The following is a 25,559-nucleotide window of genomic DNA, read 5'->3' on the forward strand; positions in this document are numbered from 1 at the left end:
TTAAGTCTTACTCTTATATACTGCAGCAGGGGGTATAGGTTTGTGGGGGTATGTGTGTGGGTTAGATGGGTGTGTAGTGGCATATGTGGGGTGTGTGGATGTATGTGTGGGATGTGTGTGGGGGGCTCCTTGGAGTCTGCAGACCATGCAAGTCCCTAGAGCCACATATGGTGGCAGCATGCAGGGCCAGCCCCATCCAGCCCCATAGCGCACAGCTCCCCACACTCCTGAGTCCCCAGCTGCATGTGGCAGCAGCATGAAGGGCCAACCAGCTCAGCCAGGCCCCATAGTGCATGGCTCCCTGCGCTCCCAGCCCCCTTTCCCATAATGGGAGTCCCTGGCCCTGGCCTGGTGGAGCCCTTACCTAAATTTGCACTCCCACAAGGAGGGTGGGCTGGGAAACAGCCACAGGGCCACCAGGCAAAAGCCACTGCCAGGCAGAAGCTTCCTGTCTCCAGCGCCCCCACCTTGGGACTTGGGGCAAGCTGGGTCAGGTGGCCTGACCCACCTTGCCCCAAGTCCCAAGGTGGGGTGAAGTGGAGGGTGGGGCAAGGTGGGTCAGACCAGGCTGGGGTGGGGCTTGGTTGCTTAGCAACCAGAGCCAGGGCTGTTGCTGCAGGGATCACTGGCACTTCGAGGGCCAGGGCAGGTGATAATTGTCTTTTGGCTTTCAGAGGGGTCCCACCAGCCCACAGCCTGCATTTTGCCCATCCCTGGGTTATCCCCTCAGAGACTGCATGTGGCCTAGAGCCACCAGTTGGAAAGTCCCAATTTAAACAAACAACCAAAAAACAAATACGCTAAACTTAGGGGTTGAGCTTAGGCAGCTAATTCAGTAGAACAGGCTCAAGACAGATATTTGGAAGCCAAGTTCAGCCAGCCACTTGAAACTTTATTATACTCCTTCTCAAAATTGATGTTAATACTAACTATTGGCACAAAAGCATATTTTAAATTAACTACAACTCAAACTTTGAAAATATTTAACAAATTAGAAGCAAAGGTCCATTGCACTCTGATCAATGGTAACAGTATACTGTATCATATAGATGCAACTTTGGTTCCGCTCTATTTATTCTTTTAATTGAAATCAATGCATCACCCTTCCAGATCAACGGAAGAGGAGTTGGGAAATGCAGTGTTGTATTTTAAGTCAAGTCTCCTAATGAACTCCCATTAGTTCACAGGATCATAAGGAAGTAGAGCTGAAGGGGACCTCATGAGGTGATCTAGTTCAGCCCCTTGCTCAAGGCAGCACCATCCCTGACTATACCATTCCAACCCAGTGTCTATCTAAGCATTTATGTTATATAAATGGCTTAGCATAATGTTATACAAATGTAAAAGCATCCATTCTGATCCAGCGCCCCCACCTTGGGACTTGGGGCAAGCTGGGTCAGGTGGCCTGACCCAGGATCCAGGTTTCAGTGGAGACATGTCCACTTTTCTAATGCTAATTTGAGAGACTTGAGGAGGAATTGGCCTGTCTTTCATAGATTCATAGACTGTAGAGTCGGAAGGGACCACAATGGACTGTGTCTGACACCCTGCCCCTGGCAGGAAAGAGGACCGAGGTCAGATGACCCCAGCCAGGTGACTAGCAAGCCTCCTCTTGAAGACCTGCAAGTTAGGTGATAGTACCACCTCTCTTAGAAGCCCATTCCAGATTCTGGCCACCCTTACTTTAAAAAAATTATTCCTAATGTATAACTTAAATCTACTCTCCACTAGTTTGCACCCATTGTTCTTAGTTACTCCCTCGGGAGCTCTGGTAAATAGAGCATCACCAATTCCCTGTTGTCTTCCCTTGATGAACTTGTAGGCAGCTACAAGGTCTCCCCTCAGCCATCTCTTGTAAAGGTTGAAGAGATCCAGATCTCTCAACCTCCCCTTGTAGGGTCTTTCACGGAAGCCACTAATCATGTGAGTGGCCCTCCTCTGAACCCTCTCCAGATTCTTGGTGTCCCTTTTGAAGTGCGGCGCCCAAAACTGGACATAGTACTCCAACTGTGGCCTGACCAACGCCGCAGAGGGGGAGCATCACCTCCCTTGATCTGTTGGTCATGCATCTGCTAATATATGACAAGGTGCGATTGGCTTTGTTGATGGCCTTGTTACACTGCTGGCTCACGTTCATACACTGCTGGCTCATTTTCAGAAGCTGGCATGTCCTCATATTAAAGAAGCCTTTAACCTGCTTAATACACATCAAAAGATTAAACTTTCCCCTATCAGTGCTACAATCATGTACCTTAAAAGAGCAAAGTCTATTGAACTATTTTAAAGAACTATTACAAACCTGATATGAAAGCGACTGCATATGGAAAATCCCTCCCGCTGCCTCTGGTTAACTGCAAATGCCCTAGCAATCTAGTACTATGACATTGTGATTGGGTATCAACTTTAAATCTTTTTAAAGTACTACTTTTTCTCCTCAATGATTTCCATACCAAATCCTTACTTACACCAAATGTCCCTGAAAGATATTCAATAATTCCATGTGGGTAGATAAATCAAGGGGAAAGGATTTGATTATAAACATCAATCCAGTATGTTTTACTGTAAAGAACGAACCCAAAGAATGCTTCTGAAATATTCTCTATTTGTATTAAAGGCAGCATGATGGTCAGACAAAGCTGTTAACCAGGAGACCATTTCTAATCAATCCCATAATAACATTACCTAGGGAATTAATCTTAGAAATGATGACTAATGGATACATAACTTCAATTCCTGTAAGTATTAGGTGATTTGCTGAAGGAAACTGTCATTAGATCGTATGTTTTTGTATTGCCTGTAGGCACTTGGCCAGTTTCTGATGGGGGCTCACTTAAAGAACAAGCCCAATAATTCAGTCTAACTGAACTCTGAATCTGGTTCATGACAACTTTTAAAATTAAGCTATAAATCTGCCTAAGAAACATATTTCTTCTGTTATTTTTTTTAAACATTAGAATAAACAAAATCAGATACAAATAGTTTCCTCAATCTATGCTGCCTGACTATTATGGCACTGAATCAAAACACACCAATATCAGTGAGATATCTATTAACTTGAGAGATTTGGATCAAGCCCAAAATATACAGAAGGCAACAATTTTCAAATCTGTAGAAATATTTTAAGTGCAACCATTATAATGTTAATTCCCAGCAAAAGAAGCTCCAGTGATGCTATGATGCTACTAGACCATAAAAAGACTATTTATTGCATGGAGGTACCCCAAGACAAGGTTACTTTGGGAGTTCACCTTGTGTCATGCATGGACTTACGCTCCCAAATTAGGTTTGCTGTCGTAGTATTTGTGTCTAACTGTAGCTTGTGCAAAACTGTGTCTCTGCTGTTCTCCTATCTATATATGTTATAGTATTTGATATCAACTCAAGTTTGATGCACCTTTATGTTTCAACTAAGGTCCCACCAATAAGGTGTTGATTAATTTGAATTGCCCATGACTGTTCATACTTAGAAGAGTCAATGGACGAGAATTAGCATTTGACTTGGTTTGTGTATTGGTCCTCCAAGCAGATGTGCTCAGAAGTACTGGAAGCCTGAGTCTGACCAGACAGTGATATATTTACATTTTAAAAGAAGCCTAACACCTACCTGGTCATACCTCTATCATACAGGATAGAGATCAGATCAGATCAGATCAGATCAGTGACTCAAATCTGCATGTCTAAACAGGATGCAAAAATATAGCCTAGTAAGTATGAACCTTTGGGTGATCAGGAAGTTAGCGGCACAGTGTAAGCCCCACAGAAATGAAGTGTGACATACTTTAATACCCAGACTAGCAAAGATACTTACAGCACTAGAGAGCATGGCTGGGTCTTCAGTCTGCCCAGGTACAAGGTACTGGCTAAGTCCCCCACCCAAGGAGGCTGGGTAAAACAAGCTGATGGGAATGCAGAAGGCCCAGCAGGCAGGATCAGAGTCAGGTTCTGCACTTAGACCCTTGACACTGATTAGCGTCTGCATATTTGGATTAAAGGTGTAGGGTAAGAACAGGTCAATGCTCTGGTATTTTCTTTTGTTCATTTACTCTTTTATCTCTGTCAGTATGTCAACATATGGTTACTGGTTTCTCATGCTTGCTCTGTTTTTATAATAAATCATTTTGTTGTATGTTTCCTTACTGGTTGCCTGTGGAATGAGTGACTTTTGAGCAGGTGATATCCAGGCTGACCCTCTTCATGAAGAGGGGGACCTTTAATTTCTTCTTTCATAATCCGAAAGTGGGGACCACTTGGGGATGGCAGAGATTCCTCGCTTCAGCTACACAGTCTAGTGTAAGAGCAGAGAAATGTTGCTGCTGGGATCGGGGCCTATCTCAGGGCAATCTCCCTACCTTGAGGCAAGAAGCAACACAGTGAGGAGAAACATGGGGCTCCGGGAGGGTTTGTGACAATAACTTTAAAAGGAAATTGACTGGAAGTGACACAAAGCCACAGGCTACAGATTCAGACCAAATGAAGAAGTCAGTCATAAAGCTATCTCAAGTGAAAATGTAAGAATTCCCATGCCACTGGAGCTGACAACTATTTAAAAGACACCACAGATTTCTTAAAGAAACCGGGCTCCTTTGAAAAGCTTCCAGCAAACACCATATTACCCATTATGGATGTCACATCTCTGTATACCAACATCCCCTATGAGGAGAAGCCAAAAAGAACATTATCCCTGATGAGGACACTGTTTCTATTTCCAAACTATCCTGCTTGGTCCTCACACAACTGTTTTAGATTTGGGGGATCCCTATACCTACAAACAAATGGCACAGCCAGAGCACATATGTGCCCCTTTCTCCCCATTCTAGCAATAATGCAATACATTTATGACAGAACTTGAGGTCCATTTCCTCCAAAGCTGCCCTCTCATCCCCCTGATACACCTAAGGAACACAGATGACATCTTCATCATATGGACACTTGGGAAAGAATCTCACGAGAAATTTCACCTGGACTTTAAAAAGTTTCACCCCTCCATCAGACTAACTCTGGAATATTCCAGCCAGCAAATCCATTTCCTAGATACCACAGTGAAGATATGGCTACATAATCACCACATTGTATCGGAAACCTACCAACTGCTACAGCTACCTTCATGCCACCACAGTTTTAATCTTAAGCACTCCAAGCTGTACAACCAAGCTCTATGCTACAATTGAATCTACTCTGATCCCACTGACCACAATGTACACCTTAACTATCTGGATTGGGGATTCCTACAATTACAATACAGTCACAAAACTATAGTCACTCAAATCAACAAAGCTAGACTCAGACCTTGCTCCAACTAGTTACAATACTAACACTGAAAAAGGAATAACAGAATCTCTCTGGCAGTCACCTACCCATGCTAAAACACCATGGACACATCATAATGACCTTCAGCATGGGAACAAACCAATCCCAGCTTACAGATATCCTCTAAACCTCAAACATTGTCTCTAACACAACAGGCTACCTAACTCCTCATCTCAGGCACCAGGCCTTGCAAGAGACCCAGATACAACCTGTGCCCCCTCATCAATACGGACTACACCATCACTGGACCAAATAGCATAGACTCTAACATCTGAGGTTCATTTAGTCGCACCTCTACCAATGTTATATATGCCATTACCTGCTTACGGTGCCCCGCTGCTGTCTGCATTGGACAGATGGGAAGATCCCTACATGTAAGACTCAATGAACACCAATCTGACATCAATTCCAGAAAGTTGCACAAACTGGTGGCAGAACCCTTTAACCTCCCTGGACATTCCATTGTGGACCTCACAGTAGGTGATCTTAGACAACAAACCTTTACAAATAAACTTGAATGTGAAACTACAGAACAAGAAATCATCCATAGGCTGGGCTGTGTTCAGTATGGTACTTATCCCATTACCCATCCCATAAGTACTTATCCCATTACCCATCGCATCCCATAAATTAATTATTTATCCCATTACCTGGATTAGCTTTTGTGACCCCTTTGTCCCTATGGGTTTATAATGTTTGCCTCTCCCAGCACTGCTCCCTCTCCCCTTCCCCCCTTTTCTTGTCTTTTGTATGCAAATCCCTCTTTCTATTTGATAAACTGATACGTACAAATCATTTCACAGCACTTGATGAAGTGAGCCTGGGCTCCTGAAAGCTCATACTTTACATCTTTGATTTACTTAGTCTATAAGGTGCAAATCTACGCTGCCTTCTGCCTCGCTTCAGACAAACATAATTAACTACCTCCCTTGGCCCTCTTATCTTATCATCCAAGAAGGCTTAGTTCAACAGTATCAATAACAACTAGAATGTCCAGATAATAATTACTTAAAATACTTTGGGGCTACAGAAACAAGAAAATAAGTGTAAACATTCAGAACAGTCAGGTAGCTCATGGTCCATGATATTTTTTTCTTGATATTATGTGGATGGCTCATGATTTGAAAATGTGGCCACAATTAACTACATTGCAGCATATTTGTTTAATTGATACTTTATTCATTGGATGCATTCAATTCTTTGACTTTCAGCTGGAACTTCCAGCCTGAGTGCCACTTTTGGTTCTGTACTCTGTAGCATGTCCCTATCTTTTAGGAATTTGTTTCACACAAGCCAGTATCAGATTAAGCTCATAACTCTTGTGTCAACTAAATACACAGAGAATCAAAAAATCATGCCCTCATTTATATAACACAAGTTTCTACCAAGCCAGCTTATGAAACAGTTCATTTACTTCAGTCAACAGAGGGAGTTAACAGGCACAGGCAGCAGTCATAACTCAAAATTTAATGAGGGACATTTGCAAGGCATATTTTCCAAGGAGGGCTATCCCTGGTGGAAACTGCTCTACTCAGCTGTAGGCTCTCAGGACCTTTGCAAGAAGGAAACTCCTTTTCAATTTTTTTATTTTTTAATAAAGTGGTTTAATGAAGACTTATAGCGGGCCACTGTTGTCATGGTGGGCTGCATGCAGTCCGCAACCTGCATGTTATGCATCTGTAGTCAGATTGTTGTCTCAGTTCTCTCTTTGCTGGTTCTGTTGGTTATGCTGCAGAAACCAATCAGAGGTCCTTCCCTTTTTCTTGTTCCCCTTGGGGAGACTGTAACCCAATTATTAGTGAATGTGCACAAGATCCATGGAGAATTTACCCTTAAAAACTGAAGAGTATTTCATCCAGTAAAGTGCAGTGGTACAAAAATCAATGGATACATTAAGAAGGATGCTGTGCTTTTCACTTGAAATCACAAGTATGACTTGGTTCTGTAACAGCTTTATCCGATACTGCCCTGTGTGAAATGAATTCCTAAAAGATAGGGCCAAAAGTGGTACTCAGGCTGGAAGTTCCAACTGAAACAGAAAGAACTGAATGCACCCAGTGAATGAACTACCATTTAGTAGCCATTTTTCAGCATTGGTGACACCATTGATGTAAGGATGCAAGACAGAATACAGTGGCAAAACTGGTTGTGTTGTATTGAAACAAGAGTTTACACTACAGGTAGCAGTTTGAGTGCTGAAACGCCATTGGTTATTGTCCTACCAGAGGCTCAGCTTCTAAGGAGTAAGGAAATATTTTTGAAAAAGAAGATCGTAGTATCCATGCTGTGCCTCATCTATGGATAAATGCACAGCAATTCACTTTACATTCCCGTCAAACGACCATCTCTTAACTGCACCACATCTACTTACAATTAAACAGGCAAGGTCCTTTGGTTAGATGTGAGATCTTTTATTAGACCAACTGAGTAGTTGGAAAAAAGTTCTTAGCAAGCTTTTGGGGGCAGTCACCCTTCGTCAGGCATAGGGAGTCTCTGCTGGTATGCCCAGCCTCTACTGACCAGATCAGCAGAGACTCCCTATGCCTGATGAAGGGTGACTGCCCCCAAAAGCTTGCTAAGAACTTTTTTCCAACTACTCAGTTGGTCTAATAAAAGATCTCCCATCTAATCAAAGAACTTTGCCTGCCCATGTCTTTAGACCAACATGGCTACAACCAAAAACTTTACAATTAAACATATATTTGAAAAGAGGAAAAAGCATTTAAAAATCTAATTTAAACTCTGCATGTAAGCTTAACACTGGAAGTCACCCTTTTGTTCTCTAAGGTTAATCTACATGAAAAACTTTTTGTCAATCATTGTCAACCTCTAGCAAGGACAACAATATCAAAACCACAAATGAGATCATCCTGGATCCAATTTTAGTGGTCCTGCTTGAAAAAAGTCCTTGTTTTTTTCTGAAGCAGTTCCGTTAAAAGAAGCCCTGCCTTAGAATAAGTAGATAAATATTCTGAAAGGGTTCCTTGTCACAGAAAAGGGCCGAAGTTCCATTTTTATAATAAAATACATCAAAGTTCATTGTTATCTACACAATGACAATCTGGGAAACTGACTGTCAGATTTTTCAGCCTGAATGAAAATTCTGATTTCTGCAATCCACAGTGGAAAAAGAATGACAATCACAAGCCTCCAGTAACACTGGAGGATAATCTATTGCCTTGTATTGTCTCAAAGGCTGTAATGACTCTTATCTTTCCAACAAACTGAATAGACAACCTCATTCTAATTATATGCAACAATCCCACAAACACTGTTATTCGATTTTAATTGTAAAATAAGAGACGGCATGTTGAAACACGATCTCCTGGCTAATTATACTACAAAAATATTTAGTGATGCAAGTACCAACAGAAAGAGAAAATACTGATTTGTTTTATGGTTTGGTTTATGTTAAAGACAGACATGCTAGCCTGTGGCAGAACACTTTAACCTCCATGGACCCTCCATTGCTGACCTCAGAATTGATGTTCTCAGTCTGAAAAAACTTCAAAACCCAGTTTGAATGGGAAATTACCAAACAAGAAATCATCCACAAACTGGACAGTGTTAAGTATGGTCTACAGAAAACTACAGATTATCCATTACCTGGATTAGTTTTTGTGACCCTTTGTTCTTAGGCGTTCTTTGCTTATATGCCTTCCACATCACTCTCCTTGTTCCCTCCTCCTCCTGCTCTGCTTTCTTCCATATTGTATTCTAATTTCTCATTCCACTTAATACTCTGCTCTATGCTATCCTTTCACAGCATCTGATGAACCCGGGTTCAAGAAAGCTTGTGCTTTCTCTCTATATATATCTTACTTAGTCTATAAAGGGGCATTTCTATCCTGCCTTCTGACTGACTTCAGACTAACATGGCTAACCACCTCTCTTGGTGTATGTTAATCTAATGTAGTTATAGTATGGCACTTATTTTAAATCTAAAATCATCAGCTTCTTCCACTATGTAACACTGAAGCATACAAAAATACAGAGACATATAAACATACTTATGCATCTTTGACTGATTTTATATTTCTAGAGGTTGACTTAAGTTTGGCTAGTTAATTTGCACTAAATTAAACAGAAATCTTTTCAGAAGAGACAGATATTTGAAGGAAAGGTTTTGATCTATTTAGTTTTAGTTCAACATTTCAATTTTTGATGCTAATTTAAGATTCAATGTTTTTGCTAGTATCATTTCCTTCCTCTACACGTAACCCAAATGACATGAAGCTCACTGTGTGGTATTTAAATTGAGCTATGAATTATTATTATTATCATCAACATTGTTGTTGTTGTTGTTATTATTAATATTATTCACACTGATGTCACCTATCCTACTTTACCAATGTATTAAAGGAACAGAACATGATATATGATGACCATGATATATAGCCCTAGATTACTTTAACTTACTATAACCCTGGGAAAACTCAGAACTAAAACTCCACCAGTGTAATTGTCTTGTATCTTGTGCTAACAATTACTACTAGCTCTCCTGCCACCAAGGTGCTGTAATAGTATCTCCTATAGGAGTTACCCTATGAGAACTGTCCATCTGTTTGCTCCATATACTGGTGTAACTTTTATTAATGTAAAAAAATGATGCAACTCACCTTAGAGTGCTCAAGTTTTGTGCCCAGGCCATAAGCTGTATATTGCCAAAAACCTCTCTGGATAGGCAGTGGATTCTGCCCAAGAAATTCTTAGTAGATGGAGATATACAAAATATGGCAGCTGGCTTTAACTGGGGTATCCAGAGGATACAAAATAGTTAGGTGAAGCTGGGTACTAGAAGACATACCTGAGACTAAAGCAGGTAAGAGCTGCACATGACCTCTCTATGGTGGGAAGCCTGTAGCTTTTTAGAAAGTAGCTGTTTTCAGAGGGGTATTGGCAGTTTCTTAGACAGTCCTGTAGAGGGGGGTCCTGGGATGCAGGTGGATGGAGCACTGCCTAGGCTAGGGTTTGAGCAGAAGCTGGGGGGATGGTGCAAACTAGAGAGCTGCTAGAATAGAAGCTGTTTTTGGACTGCTTAGACAACTGTCTTTGACAATCTAGGTCTGGGGAATCACCCTTCTCTTTCTGTTCTTGCTACATCTTCTGATTGTTTCCAGCATTATTCTGAATTCTCCTTTAGCTGCAAGAAAGGGAGCAGAGATGCCACCTGCAGATCAAGCAAGACAATATATTGCTGGGCTAGAGGAGTAGCTGCAGGGAGGGACCCACCTCAAACTTAACAGCAGCCTATAAGACTGGGCTACAAACCATTACAGGAAATGACATTTGAAAGATTCATTCATTACTTCATGGTGCTTTACTGCAGTCATACATTTCAGAAGAAATGCACATAATTAAATGAATTGACAGGTTCAAACAGTTTTAGAAGATTGTGGTGGGAAAATACCATGTAACCTATTCTAGTACAAATATTCAATAAGAAGCATTTGAATTCAATACAGCTTCTGTGAGATGAAAGACTGTAGTTATGCAAATAGATTTACATTTATTTTGTTACATTATGACATCTTAGCCAATTTCTAATACAAGGGTGGTATTAACTGCAAATCAAAGACAGAAACAGCGAGTCAAGCAATCTCCATGTAAGCTCCTACTCTTCCTGATGTGTGCATGACAGTGTTCATGATGGTCTCTGTGATAGTCATAATTCTGTAAGAATAAGCAGCCACTACTCCTTTTCTGTAGAGCCATAGCTGCTGACAAAAATGCTGTTTGTGCTCCAAAAAACTGAATGTGGATGACTTACATTCCAGGCCGCTAATTTTGAGAACTGTACTAAGCTTCAATGTGTACATTTGCTGGGTCTGAATCCATGGCCCATTACATCATTGTGTGGTAACAACATGCTTTCACAAAGTTTTCTTTCATTTCATTACTGACATGTAAGGGCATTAGACAGCCAAGTGGCATCAAAGAAGCTTTTCTCCCCTACTCTTTTTGCTCTTCCTTTTGAGGTACTGAAATTACATCTCATTGTGTAATATAACTTTGGACCCCATACTACTCAATGATCAATCAGCATTTCCCTTATGTTGAAATTGTGTTCATTTTCCCACCCATTATCACAAATACCAACATGCTTGCTGGTAAAATAGACATGGTCAGTAGCATAACTAGGAATGGCTGAGAGTCACAGGAGGTACCAGACTGGTAGCCCCTAGAAAGCCCAAAAAGGTGGGGACTGATGAAGCCCCTGTATGTGGAGTCTGTATTGCTGCAGTAGTAGCAGCCGCCTGAGCCAGCCATGGCAGGAGCCCTGCACCCTTGCTGGGTTGGTAATCCTGCGCCTAGCAACAGCACCCGGGATCTTTGAGTCTCTGTCTCTGGATGGGGTAAAACTTGCTCACAACCCACTCTCCTCCTCTCCCGCCCTTGTGTTACACAACATCCTCCCTCCCCACTCTGCTTTGCCCAGGGTGCCAAAATAGTTAGGCTTCTGCATGCGGTCACAGCAGTAAGCTACAGGGGTGTACAGTAACAATTCAGAAAGGTTCAGATAGAAGAAACAGAATCAATATTACAGGGGAAAAAGAAACACGAACTCAGCCCTTCCACTTCAAATTTGGCTTAGCTCTGTCACATGGGACCCATTCCAAAGCCTATTCAAGGCAATGGAAGGAGTCTCTTTGAGTCAGAACATAATGGAAAAATATTGCCATCTCTGCAAGACACAGGGCAAGGTTAAATGACTTGATTGCATATTCCCAGCTGTATTATAGTTATTCTTACCCATGTCAGTGAACAGGAAACATCATACCATTTACCAACATACTAAGCTGATTCCGAGTTACCATGTTCAAACTCAACCCTTTCAAACAATGCAAGTAAAACATCAATAAAACCAAAATAATCAAATAAAATGAAAAGCAGCTATATTTTAGTCTGTGATAAATTTTTTGAAAAGTAAAAAAAAAAACCATAAAAATTGTTTAACAAAAAAAATTCATCTCTGAAAGACCATTTTTATCAGAAAAATAATTTTATGCATAAAAAGCCTCTAAAATAGTTTCAGTTTTCCTACCAAAAGGGGCAGAAAGGCTGTATCTTGTGTGAAGAAAACTTGTTTTATGAAGAATATAACATGCGAGTCATGTTTTCATGTCATGTTATACTATTAATCTCATTATGGGGTGTAGAAAGTGTCAGGGCCAGTGGACACATAATTCTCTTTGCTCTGTACACAAAAATAAAGCTTACACTCTAATTCTTCATTTTCCCAGTTGAGCCCTAAACTCAATTACGAAACAAAATCTAGAGCCACAGCTCGTGCCTAGATACAGAGTCTGCACAAGTAATCAACTCCAATTCCCTCTGCCCAGTGTAATTACAAAACAACATTTGGCACAGCTTCTAAACAGTCACCGGGTGACCTCTTGGTTAATATGATATGAGGTACTTACAGGTCTCTTGTCTCTGCTACACTGTAGTCAGTATGATTATTTTTAATTTATATGCAGCTCAATATAGGTTACAATATCACAAAAAAAAAATAATGATTCTCCCGACATTGAAACTAGAGCCTCATGTCAATAAATATATTTTAAGAGTGTAGCTTTCAAAGTGAGTAGTTAAGATTTTACGCTATGTATAATGATTTTTTTCCCATATATGAACCATAATTGAAAATAGTGGTATTCTACTTGCCCACTTTAATTTATTACAGCTAGAAGGGCAAACAAAGTGAGGCAGGCTGATGCATGTCACAGGCTGTCAAACCAACTTCATAGCGCATATCACACTTAGCTTTTTAATACTAAGAGATTGTGTAGCTCCCAGATATGTAAGGCATTTACTTGGCTCACCCTTTAATATTTATTTAGAATTGGATTCAGTGGGCCAAACTAGCATTGGAATTACATCAGGGAAGTTACATAAGGGCCTTTTTTCCTTTTCTATGAATTCTATGATTCTTTTTTTTTATTTACTGTTTCTTCACAGCTTCCCCTTCCTGCAGAGGCTGCTCACAAGCCTTCACCTGAAAGTGTATGGGAGAAAAGAGTTCACTGCTGCATACAGCAGCATTTCTACTCCAGCTGGCATATACAATAGTGCATGATAATTTTAACTGGCTGGCTTTGAAACCCGAATGAAAAGAACAAAATACATTACCACCTTACTTTGAATTTTAGCCTCCGAAAAGTGAGCAAGTGAAACCACACATTTGTTGAATAGCCATCTTACCATCGCTGTTGATACAGACAACCACTGGAACTTGAGTGCCGGGCCCACACTGCTTCTCATTATCTGGTATACATTTTTCTAATTCCACTATTCGCCAATCATAGCAAGAAGGCTCCTCACATGGGATAGCTTCAAGGAGATGAGGGCAGTTTCCAGTCCCTCCTGTAGGTTCATTTGTGATGCGTCGTTTCCTTAGTTTAAAACCTAAAGTGCCGGTAGAAGATAGAAGTCAGAAATAATTCTGTGTGAAAGGCAAAGTGAAAAGTGGGGGCTGGGTCATTTGTTTTGTTCTGTTTTTTATCTGTCTATCACCAACCGTTTCTCCTACAAAGTTTTTTGTGTTTCTGCTGTAACACCCAATGATGTCACTACTATGTAAAGTAGTGCAGGGAACTGAATGCTTACACTGCATAGGCAGTAGATGTTTCCAATTGCAAGAAATACAGAACAGTGAGAAGCTTGGCATGCATCCTGATTACTGGGCAAGCTATGCCTTACCTCTTTCTGTACTTCAGATAACTTCCCTTGCTTCCTGCATCTTACTGTGGCCTAAACTCTATGGTCCAAGACTTTTTTTAGACTGAATTTCTAAGTCCTCATTTCTCAACCATGTTAAAGCAACAGGACCACTAAGTTTGGTACCAGGAAATTCTCTAAAACCATGTTGCCTAATTTTTTGACACGTGGGGTGCACTTTGTTCTGGATTAAAAATGGTGGCACACTTCACTCTTACACCTCAAATGTTATATATGTTAGACTAATGCAGTGGTGCCCAACCTTTTTGCCCTGCATGACAGATAAGCGGTATTGGGTCGGTCCACAGGCCAGTACCAGTTTATGGGCTCAATCCCATGCCCAGGTCTGCCCAATTGGAGCCCAGTCCCAATCCCGCCTCATGGGGCTAGCATGGCCAGGACCTGATTCCACTGTATGGGGCTTGGAAATTTGATGGTAGGGGAGTGGTAACAGTGTTAATTGTCATCACTGCCCCCCCACTGTCAAACTTCCATGAGGAGCCCTGTGGGCTGGATCACGTGGCTCTGTGGGCCAGATCTGATACAGATAAAGTATCTTTCCACTGCTCTTGTGATATAATCTTTGGGAATCAGTGCTCTAGAATCTTGCAAACCCTGCTGATTAGCACATCAGAACCAGTTTATTTAAACCAAACAATTTCTTATTCCTTCACCCAGGGACACAGAGCAACTGGCTTCATAAACAAAGAGTCTTATGTACATACTACCTTTTAATTTTCCTATACACGCACACCTATACACACACCTATAATTTTCTTTGGAAGTGTTTTTAAAATGCACAACTAGCACCTATCTTTGACTGGGAAGTGATGACCCCACCTGCAGTGTGGTCTCTCTGTCTTGATCAGTGTGGGCATCACTCCAGTATATTAATAACCCTCTTTCCCAACACTTTGATTTCCAGGTGGTATCTTTCAGGTTTGGCCTGGATTCTTGATCTAGGAATACTATACCTCACCAGACTAATATGATCCAAGCAGGTAGGATCTCCCCAGTTAACAGATTTCCCATTGGCTTGCAAAGGATTTCTTTTATACCTTATCTGAGCATATCCTTGTCACTGTTTCTTTTTTTTATTGGTTTCTGTCTTACACCCTCCTTTTATTTACCTCTATGCATTCAAGCAGGATAATATCATAAAGATATTATAAGGAGCATGGGATATTTATTCCAGTTTTCACAACATGAAATATACCAATGAGTTTTCAAAAATAATTATGTATAAATGTCAATTCCACACAGAATACTTTAGGTTCAATAAGGAGTTTTTTTTAAATGTATCATTCTTTTTAAAAATAATTTATAAATAATATATTTCAGTTAATCTTTTTTTCTGGGATTATTTGAGCACAATTCTATAAGATCTGTGTCCGAAAGAATCTGTCACAGAAAACGTCTGATCTGGTACAAAGTTCAAAGGAATTCGCTATGATTGCAACTATTACAACCCCGGAGGCAACTGAGAGTCAGCATGTGAACCAGAAACTACTGAAAGCCTATTACTGAAATATGTAGAGCAATCAGTTTCTACTTCCACGAGTGCACTTAGTACTTTAAAGATAGAGGTATGGCTTCTCTGAATCACACAGAAACTGCATCAGTTTTGATGTAAGAGTACATTCCATAAAAGTAGTAAGAGATGCCAGAGGAGGAAGCAGCACTGGCATGAAAACTGAAAGAAGAAAGAACCAAAGAAGAAACAGTGGGGCAGGAGAAGAATGAAGCAAAGACTGGAGAAGGGTAGAGATGACGGAAATACAGGAAGGAAAGATGAGACATGAGATAGGAGGGAGAAATGATGAGAATGAATGTAAGGATAAAAAAGAAGGAATAGGCTGCCCAAAATCATGTATATGATTAGAGAGGGAGAAGAAAAAGGGAATTCAAACTGTAAATAGGCAAGAGGAAAATATGAATTGAAGACAGGGGGTTGGGGGAAAGGGAAGAGGAGGAAAAAAGAAGCAACAAAAAAAGAAAAGGATACCATTTGGGGTACCATTTCTCCTTTCCACATATTAATTTATGATAATAAATATAGAAATGTTTCAATCTAAGCTGCATATGTATCAAGGTGTTTTCTAAAGTGCTTTGTAAATAAACCAATAAGCAAGAAAGTACTGGTGAGCAATACGCTCATGATATAGGGTATGTGAAGATATTACATTTTGACTGATGTAACTAGAGTATGGTTGATCTAAGGGCCTTGTTACATGTTAACTTTGGGTGGTTCCTGGAGCTCTTAGCCCCTGGATTGTTCACATGTTAACACCTTCAAGTGTCTTAAAGCACTTGTTATGAGGATCAAAGTTATGCCACGCCAGGGAAAGATTATTTCATGATCATATGCAATGCATGCCTCCTGAGGCTTGGGGGGCGCATGGTGACTGTCTGCAGGCAGCAATGCAAGTGTTGGCAGTGAGGGCTGGGCAAGCAGGGACCGTCTGCAGGCAGCTGTGGTGGTATCTGTGGCGGGGGAGGGGGCACCAGCGCTCCACCTGCCCCCCCTGCCTGTCACCTAAGCTGAGAGCACTCGCTGTCAAGGGGGGCACCAGCACTCTCAAGGGGTGGACATGCACTCCTGTGCACTCCCTACACATCGCCTATGTTCATGAACCACATATCCCAGTTCCTGTTCCATTGAGCTGTGGCCACTCCACACAGATGTGCCCCTCAAGTTGAAGGTATGACTGCAAGCTAGCACTAAGCTAGCTCACAGTGTAACATGTAACAAAGCCTTAAGTGCTGAACTGTACAGATGTTCAGGGACATTAAATAAAGCAAAAAAATGGCTGGCCTGATCCAAGTTAGCTCACCTGAGGAGGTGAACTAAGTTAGATTGGGAATGGGTTAGTCTCATCTACTGAACAACTGCACACATTCAGAGAGCAGTCCTGGGGCTAGGAAACCCGGCTGCTCATCCCAGCTCTGGGGCTGTGCTTCCTACCCCTCTGACCCTGACTAGTCTATTTTTAGCCACCCCATTCCCAGAAGGATAACTTCCCTACAGAAACCCCACCAAAGACCTACCAGCCCCACCCCTGCAGAGCCATTACTCCACTTCTGATCCTGCCCACACCTACCCCCATGTCAAGTTATTTAGATCAAGCTTCCAGTGTGGCCCATGGCACCAGCAAATACGAGCATCAGTCACTCCTGATCTACAATCATGTGGCTTAAAGCAAGACACATGATCAGAGATCAGGTGTGGTGCACATAACCCATAAATTCTGGAATTTTGTGGTCTCACTTTCAAGGTGCCTTTGCTTTCAGTTACCTTGCAAAAGCATGTGGGAGAGAAAAGAATTCTGCATCAAATTTATGGGTATATAAGAGCAGAAATATGTTTTTACATTGAAGATTCAAGTTACTTTACAGGAACACATTGGTGATATTTGAGTTCCTCTTGACTTACGAATGCAGCAGTTCTTCTAAATTATCAGCCAGAATTAGAGTCACACTTAGAGGGAAACAGTAAGTGGAAAGTTTCCTTTAAATATTGATAAGCAAATAAAAACACTACAGTGCACACTGCTGCCTCTCCTTAATCTACCAGTTAAGTAATTGTTATATATCACAATGAGATAGTGACTATGAATATATGAGAGAGACCTTCACTGGTATACCTATTTATGATACACAGAACTGTGTCCATGAGTCAGCTATTCACCTAACACAAATCACTTCAAGAGGCAAAACAGTCGTGTATGGTAGCAAATTGCAAGGCTAGAAATGAGCAAAATTTTCCCATGGAACCAAAGCTGGAGAAGGATAACAGAACTTTAATAGATTTTTTCCTGCATTTCAGATTGTAAAATTTACCCAGCCATGCAGCCTCCTAAGATCAGAAGTTCAGACTCCCATATTTAAGTGTTATCTTTGTCAGAAACAACTGGACATAAACACAGCAAACCATGTCAGTCCAAAACTGCATGATAAATATTTACGGGGTGGAAAATTAAACAGGCCAAAGGAATGAAATGCCACTCCCAGGGCATCCCTAATGGCGATGAAATTGTTAATGCCTTTCAATAAAAATACGAAGCTGAATTTACCAGCACCAAAGAAGATGACTTCTAAGCACCTACTTTCCAGGACACATACTGCACCACCTCTTTACCACTGAGATAATTTTCTTATACATTATCAACTAAACTCAGCCAACCTCAACATCTAATGGAAAGGATATGAAAAACCAAATCACCACACATGCACACATCAACTTTTCTTTAACTTGCCTGTGGAGTAAATGCTTACAGAGTTAAAAACTCATACAAGATCTTTCACATATAGTTTGATACAATCTCATCCTATTTTGCTTTATCAGGGCTTTCAAAAAAAATCTCACACACCAGAAAAAGAACAGATTCAGAATAGCAATGAAGAAATGCATTGCTGCTCTCTAAGTCCCAAAAGTAAAACCTGCACTTACAACATAGCTAAGCAAAACAATAAATAGGAGATATGGACTGGACTGCAACTCAGATCACGCCGTCTCCAGATGTCTAAAAAAACCCAAGCTATAACTACACTGACACAGATATAATTCAATACATTGTACAATACCAACATATGTGCCGGGGAGGAAAAAGCAGAGCTATCGTGTGTACTGCTAAAGTTTTAAAATCCAAAGGGTATAGTTCGCCAAGGCCGTGTCTATATGAGATGCTGATTGCACTACTGTGTAGTAGTGCTGCATGGCAAAAACCATGATGCAATGCTACTATGCAGTAGTATTAGGCTACTGCGCAATAGCACTGAAAAAAAGGCGTTTGTTGGCACTACTATGCAGTCACTCAGGTATACAAGTTCTAAATGACCGTGCAGTTACTTGAGTGACTGTGCAGTAGCACTGACAAAATACCTTTTGATGAATGCCTGCGCAGTAGCACCGATGTCATCTTCATATACAAGTACTAAATGGCTGCGCAGTCAGCTTCTCATGTAGACACGATGCACGAGTGTTGGAATCATTCTGCTTATACAAAGAACTATGAACTTGGCCTGCCTTTGCTAACCTTACCACTGATAAAATTTGCCTCTGTGCCGAAACTTTTACCATATGTATTAAAACACATAGAAGGGTTTCCTGAGATCTATCTTCAAGTTTTAAAAAAATGTATAAAATAAATTGGTGTACTGCAACATATTTCTAGTGGGCAGGTACCCAGGTAAGTTGCACAAACATGCTGCCGCCCACAAACACCTTGCAACTCTTTGAGCGGTATAGAAAAAAAATAAATTAATTGCACAGCTGCAACCTTGGTAATGATAATAGGCAACCTTGTTACTATCCTCAGAAGAGAGGCCAAAGTGTGAATGGACACAGAAACTGAATTACTCTTTAACCTCTAAAATCAATCAAAATTGAATCATATGGGCCAGAAGGCAGCAGTAGAAAACTTGTACTACCATTGCAGAGAGTAAAGTGATGCTGGTAATACAGAAATATAAGGCAGCTTATTTCTGCCTTATTAAATAATCATGTGTGCCTACCATTCATTACAAGACTTAGCAATCAAGGTGATTCTGCTGAATCCACAGCTGGTGATCTGTGTTCATGCTGCAGTAGGGACTAGGGCCGATTCTCACAACTATGGGTAAACTTCAGTTGTTTATTTGTTTGGACCTCACTACCATGATTCATGCCTTTGGAACAGGGTACCTGCAATTCGATCTCCATGAGCTGTTCCTACTGCCACGTACTAGGAGACAAACTTGTAGAAGGCATTAAAATGCCAATTACGCAGTGCAACTCACCACAAGCAAATGATTCTGGACCTCTGAGTACTGGACTGGCTGCCTAATGTTCCTTATGAATTTTAAGGTGGAATTAAGCTATAGAAACCTGAGTGGCTTGAGTCCTATCCACCTCAGATACTTCCATACCTATGAACTGGAAAAATACTCAAGCTGGATTCCTTTCAATTTGAGAGGCAACCCCAAATCCGGAATTTGAGGATAAGCTCTTATTTGTGGATCTAAAGAGCTCATTTAAAAACCCATCTTTTCCACAAGCTTTTGGGGAGGAAGGAAAATACCTGAAGGATAGTACTTATGGCAGATTTTGGAATTGTTATTTTGTGATGTTCTGGAGACTGCTGGATGCATTCTTGTTGGTACAAGCAAGAATATGCTTGCATAGACTAAATTTTTTAGTGTCTTGGATATTTTTTCTATTACTGTGTAAACCTCAATAAATAATGCTGAAATTGGAAGTTTTTTAAGAAAGAATTTTAAAATATGTACATACCCTTTTTGGCTTGTTGGTCATCACAGCTTTCGTGGGTGCATGGTCCCCAGGCTGACCAAGCGGACACCTCACATTCTATTGGGCAAGGAATATGACACAACTGGGTGGTGCTGGGTACAGCTCCTGTACATAGTTTCCGATCCACTGGTCTGGATGCTGTATAAGATAAAGGCAAAAATATTTCTTATAATTGCATAAAGCTCTGCTTGCTGTTTGTTGACATCCACTCTGGTTAGTCAGAGAATCTGTCACATCATTTTAATCTGATTAAGTGCTAGTAAAACTACCACTTTAAACAATCTAGTGAACAACAAATATCATTGTATCCTCTAGGACCTAGATGAAACCTTTAATTTAATTAATAGATTATCTTACTACAATAAGTCTTCACATAGTCCTCCATGTAAATCAATATCCTACTGTCTTAGCGAAAGCATTGTGATTGAAAAAAATTGAACTAACAGAAATGTAAATTTCTATTTGCTGTATACAGTAAGAGCTTTCCTAACTAGGTATTTGAAAATGTAACACTTTCAAATTGCACATCAAAATGCTGTCACTGAAATGTACTAATGAGAGACAGTAGAGTCTTTGTTTTCCTAAAACTGTAAAGTCCTTCCAGGCACTGAAAACAACATCCCCTATAGAAGCTGTGCATTAGCAGTCGCACAATTTATACATTACATGTATAGCTATGTAATTTTAATCCCATAGATATAATTATTTTAATATATTACCTTCAGTAATTTGAAACCAGACTACATTAAAGGTATTTTTACAGGCATGTACCTTTGCTATCTGAGGACCAGGCAAAGCCCATTCCAGAGCAAAATCACAATGCTTCTCCTACCAGGAGACACTCCTATGCTCCATGTCCTAAATTTTGTCATCCCAGGACTTATGTGTAATTGGGCATACTCCTTAACAAGTAAGATGTATGCATACGCCACCAGAGAAAACAACTTACTTTAATATAAGAGAGATCATAATCCTTTTTACCACATCTTTAAATCATAATATGGTTACTTGCAAAATACATGAAACCAATCAAAATATAGTAAAATATCAATCACCTGTATCAGCTTGCTGTTTCTCTGCTCAATTGTTTAAAAGAAAAAAAGGAAGGGTGTACTTTTCCAGTTAAAATTCGAGTAGTGTACCTACCGGGGGGGGGGGGGGATATAGGAAGGGTGCTAATTTATATGGGTACGAGAATGGCGGCCCCTGGGGAGCCTGTGCCATGGCATCAACACCCACGCTGTACAAGCAGTTTAAGCAGGCTGTGCATGGGAAGGTAAGACTCACTCAATCCCACATCTCACTCAGTTCCCAAGGTGTCAAATTCCTATTTATGCCTCTGGAAAATGCTATAACTTCACACTTGCAAGCTGTGGAACTTTAAACTGAACATGTGGCATGACCACACTCCAGGGCTGTCAGGGGCCTGATGCCAACAATCACCTGATTGTTAGCCTTGGGCCCCAGGGTAACCCTGTGTCTCCAATTGGGCCCAGGGCTGCTCTGGTCCTGCACTCCCAGCAGGGGCAGCTGGGGCTGCTAGGTGTGAGTGATTAAAAGTTCCTGGTGGGTGGAACCAAGGGATCCCCCTTCCCCCTCTAGGAAATTTAAACCCCTTAGCCCAGCAGCCCAGCCAGTCTGCCAGTAGTTGTATGATTGGGATCTGTCCATGATCCCCATAATTTCATGTCCTGCCATGCACATTTGGCATGACAGGATGTGTGATTATTGGGATCATGGATAAGTACCCATCATATGACTATTTTAATATCTACCAGGGGGTTTACGCTGCAAATAATCTCACTGATCACAAATATTTTTGGAATAAAGAAGAACTTTGAGGGAAAAAGAGCGACAGAACCACTCTCTTAAGAGTCAGTGACAGAGTAATAAAAATGGAGTTTGGGAAATAAGTTGAATGAAATGGTTAAAGAAATAGAATCACTTATTCCTATGTTTGCGTGTTGCATTTGCTTGCATGTCCTTGACTCTGGCCTTTCAGGATTTACTATATAGTTCATTGGGCTGGACACCAGCAGAGTCAACAGTGTTTCAAGCCCTGGTGACCCCACAGCTCAGCACTACTCAGCATGTTTGTGTACTCCAGATACCCCCCATAAAAGATCTATGTCCTAATTATCCTCCCACTCAAGACTGGAACTGGGTGCTCTTGTCATAAGTCCTGGAAGCTTCATCATATGCAGATGAGGCATAGGACAACATGATCTACCTTCACAGCATGGAGTGCTGGGCCACACTAATCATATGTGATAGACTGAGAGAGGGGATGACAAAGGGGTTCTGGGTGAACCATTTGGGGCCCAGTTTGATGATGTTTGACAGACTTTTAAGGCCGGTGAAGAAACGGGAATAATTGGAAATGGGAGGAAAAAGCCACAGCTCAGCTGTGGAAGTGAAGAGGAACTCAAAAGTTATACAATGTAGTAGCCCACCATAACTTGAAAAAGAGTCAGCACTGAGAGGGACTGCTCAATGGGCCCTACCATATACTTTATCCAGATGGGTTGTACTAACCCATCAACATCTCATATGTAGTAACTCTAGCACCAAGAAGAAAGTATCAGGGTTAGCTCTGCCCTCCCGGTGCTGGTCTGGTGGTAGTTCTCTGCAGAAGGAATACCTTCATGGTTTTTTTAAAACACACACACGTACACACGCACACACTCGGTTCCTATCAGCATGTTTGTCCAAAATGGGCCATGTACTTCACAGTCATGCTCAGTGTTGGTTGTATTTAATAGACTTCCATTGCTGAACTGGTTTCCATTGGTTGGTTTTTATTACTGAATACAAAAGCTTTTAGCAGCAGTTCAAAACTAGACAGCATATTTACTGTAGTGTCTTTGTATGCATAAAATGAGAGGGTTTTTCCCCATGCTGACTAGGGGTAAAACCTTGTCTTGTGTTTGAGTAAATATAGTGAGTATTCATTTGTGCCTTTGAGATACAAACCTGCTTCAGGGCCTTGGAGAGTCCCAGCAGGAGCAAAAGAAACATTCTAAAGAAATCTTCCCATTGTTTAAAGGTGCATAATGACAAAGCATCAGCTGTTACACTGATCCATAAGACCATGCAATAGATCCCAGTCCATTATATTACTATTCCTCTTCATTGGTACTTTGACCTATCATGTACTACTATTGTATTTGGGAATGAAGAAAATGTTCCTGAGCATCTGCAAAAGTCATCATAAAGCAGGCTAAGGTAGGTGGGTTACAACCAGACATACTGTAGCCCACAGTAAAGACTTTAGTTTCTCATCTATTAATAATATCAAGAACATTTTTTCATACAAGTCTACTTACAGACAATATCTGTCACTTCCAATATTCATATATAAGGATTCAAAAGCAAGACGTATATGGGCTACATACCTAGTACAAATAATTCTCTCATATTACAACAACATTTTAAAGTATCTTATTATCCCTAAGTGTAATACACAGTCTAAAGTTCTTAAAAACATCTGTGTCTGTTACCAGCTCAATCCTTTCACTCTCAAACTACTTAACTAAAATAATGCAACGGTAGGAGAGAACAGTTCTTTGCCAGGTTATCTGAATTGTGTGTCATACTAGATTATTCAGAATTATACCTTTTAGCTGATTGGAAAATAAGAAAACTTATCCCTAGCCTGGATCTCCTCTTAGTATCTCACTCCCATAAATCTCAACTGATTTTCTCCAGCTTTACCACAGTGTAAATGAGCTCAGCATCTGCCTTTTATTGTTTGGCTCAACATGATTTGAGAGAGAAAGCTGCTGAGTTCAAAAATTCATATTTAAAAGAGGTTTTTTCCCTGCTCATTGCTGGTTTTTCAGACTGTTTTCCTGTGCTTTTGCTTTGGGGATGAGAATAGTGCCTTTATTTTATGGCAGCTGTGTTGAAAACAGGTTACAAACTACTTAATGTTATAGACATCAATTTAATACTTAGTTATTTTGCTCAAATTTGAGATGTATTTTGATCACAAGCTTTTCCCCCATCTGCTAACACAAAAAGTTAGCTTCAGATGTGGAATGGCTTCCAGATTCAATCGAGAAAATCTAAAAATGAAAGAAGATGTAATCTTCCCCTGCTATTGCATTCTGTTGCTGTACAACTTTTTCTTACTTTGCTTTAAAACATCTAGAACTTGCCTTCTGCCCCAAAAGCAGGAAACAGAATCAAACTTGAGGACCTGAGTTTTTTATGGATTCCTATTTCACTGGGCTGAGTAAAAAAATGGCTGCTGTGTTACCAGCAGCAACTGCCTGGAAAATAATTAGCTATCCTTCCAGGTAGTAACAAGCAGGAGCCGTCCCAGAGTTCCAGCCTGGTTATACAGACTGCTGGAGAACTTCATACAACAAGGTAGCAACCTAGGAGCAGGAGGACCTGAAGAGAAGCCACACTTTGTATTTTTCTAATGATTTTTAATTTCACTTCTCTTGCTATATTCATGGAAAAATCTGTAATATCTTCTCCTCTGCTAGGTAATCACAGCTACCAAAGTGGCCAACAAAGGGTCACAGCCTGAAGGGTACTCAAGATGAAGTGATTCATTGCATTTTCTGAGGCAATTTTGCCAATCTGATAAGGACAATTTGCTCTTGTCTGCTTCAAGCAAAAGTAAATTCAGTTCCTCATTTTTCTGTGGCCATTTGTTGCACAATTTCAAAACAGCAAAGAAATCACCTTTAGAGATTGTTTAAAAGGCCATATTAACAGGAGTGGTGAACGATAATATGATTTTCCTTCCCAGTTTTCCTTTTATGATTTTCTTCCGCACTCCCAATGCTGAGTGTTACAGCCAAAGTGCTGTAATGCTAGTTTTTCAGCATCAGAGCCTGAATTTACTTACAAACCTGTATAACTCCATGCATAGGATAATCTCTTTGAGTTCAACTGGGAAGACATATATTCTTTCTTGATCAGGGTCACCATCTGCTGTAACAGAAAACCATTTTTCCAGGGATTTCCAAACACTGTACAAATGTTAAAGAACCTACTTCACAGGATGATTGTGAAATCAGGTTCACAGTTATAACATTTGTACAGATGGGCAAAAAGAGGTTGATTTATTTGACTTATGTCACACAATTCAGTGGCAGGGATTATAGGAATCCTATAGACTACAGGAATCTTAATTTTGAGTATCCCACTTTAACTGCTGCATCCAGCACTTCATAATTCCTTCTCAAATATTTACTGGGTGTTTGGCTGTAACTGTGTTGGTGTA

General features: G+C 40.6%; 1 protein-coding gene across 2 annotated transcripts in view; it reads right to left on the reverse strand.

Annotated features, from left to right (window-relative positions):
- The window catches only part of THSD7A (thrombospondin type 1 domain containing 7A), a 686,730-nt gene that overhangs the window by 196,186 nt on the left and 464,985 nt on the right, over positions 1-25,559 (reverse strand). For both annotated transcript variants that reach the window (XM_019508490.1, XM_019508491.1), the window contains 2 exons: positions 20,300-20,455; positions 13,513-13,716 (listed from right to left, as the gene is read on the reverse strand). In XM_019508490.1, the coding sequence (XP_019364035.1) occupies positions 13,513-13,716; positions 20,300-20,455 (360 nt within the window). The remainder of the gene's footprint in view (positions 1-13,512; positions 13,717-20,299; positions 20,456-25,559) is intronic.

The sequence above is a fragment of the Gavialis gangeticus genome, unplaced genomic scaffold (genome assembly GCF_001723915.1).
Source record: "Gavialis gangeticus isolate Ggan-Ray unplaced genomic scaffold, GavGan_comp1, whole genome shotgun sequence".
Taxonomy (NCBI): Eukaryota; Metazoa; Chordata; order Crocodylia; family Gavialidae; genus Gavialis; species Gavialis gangeticus.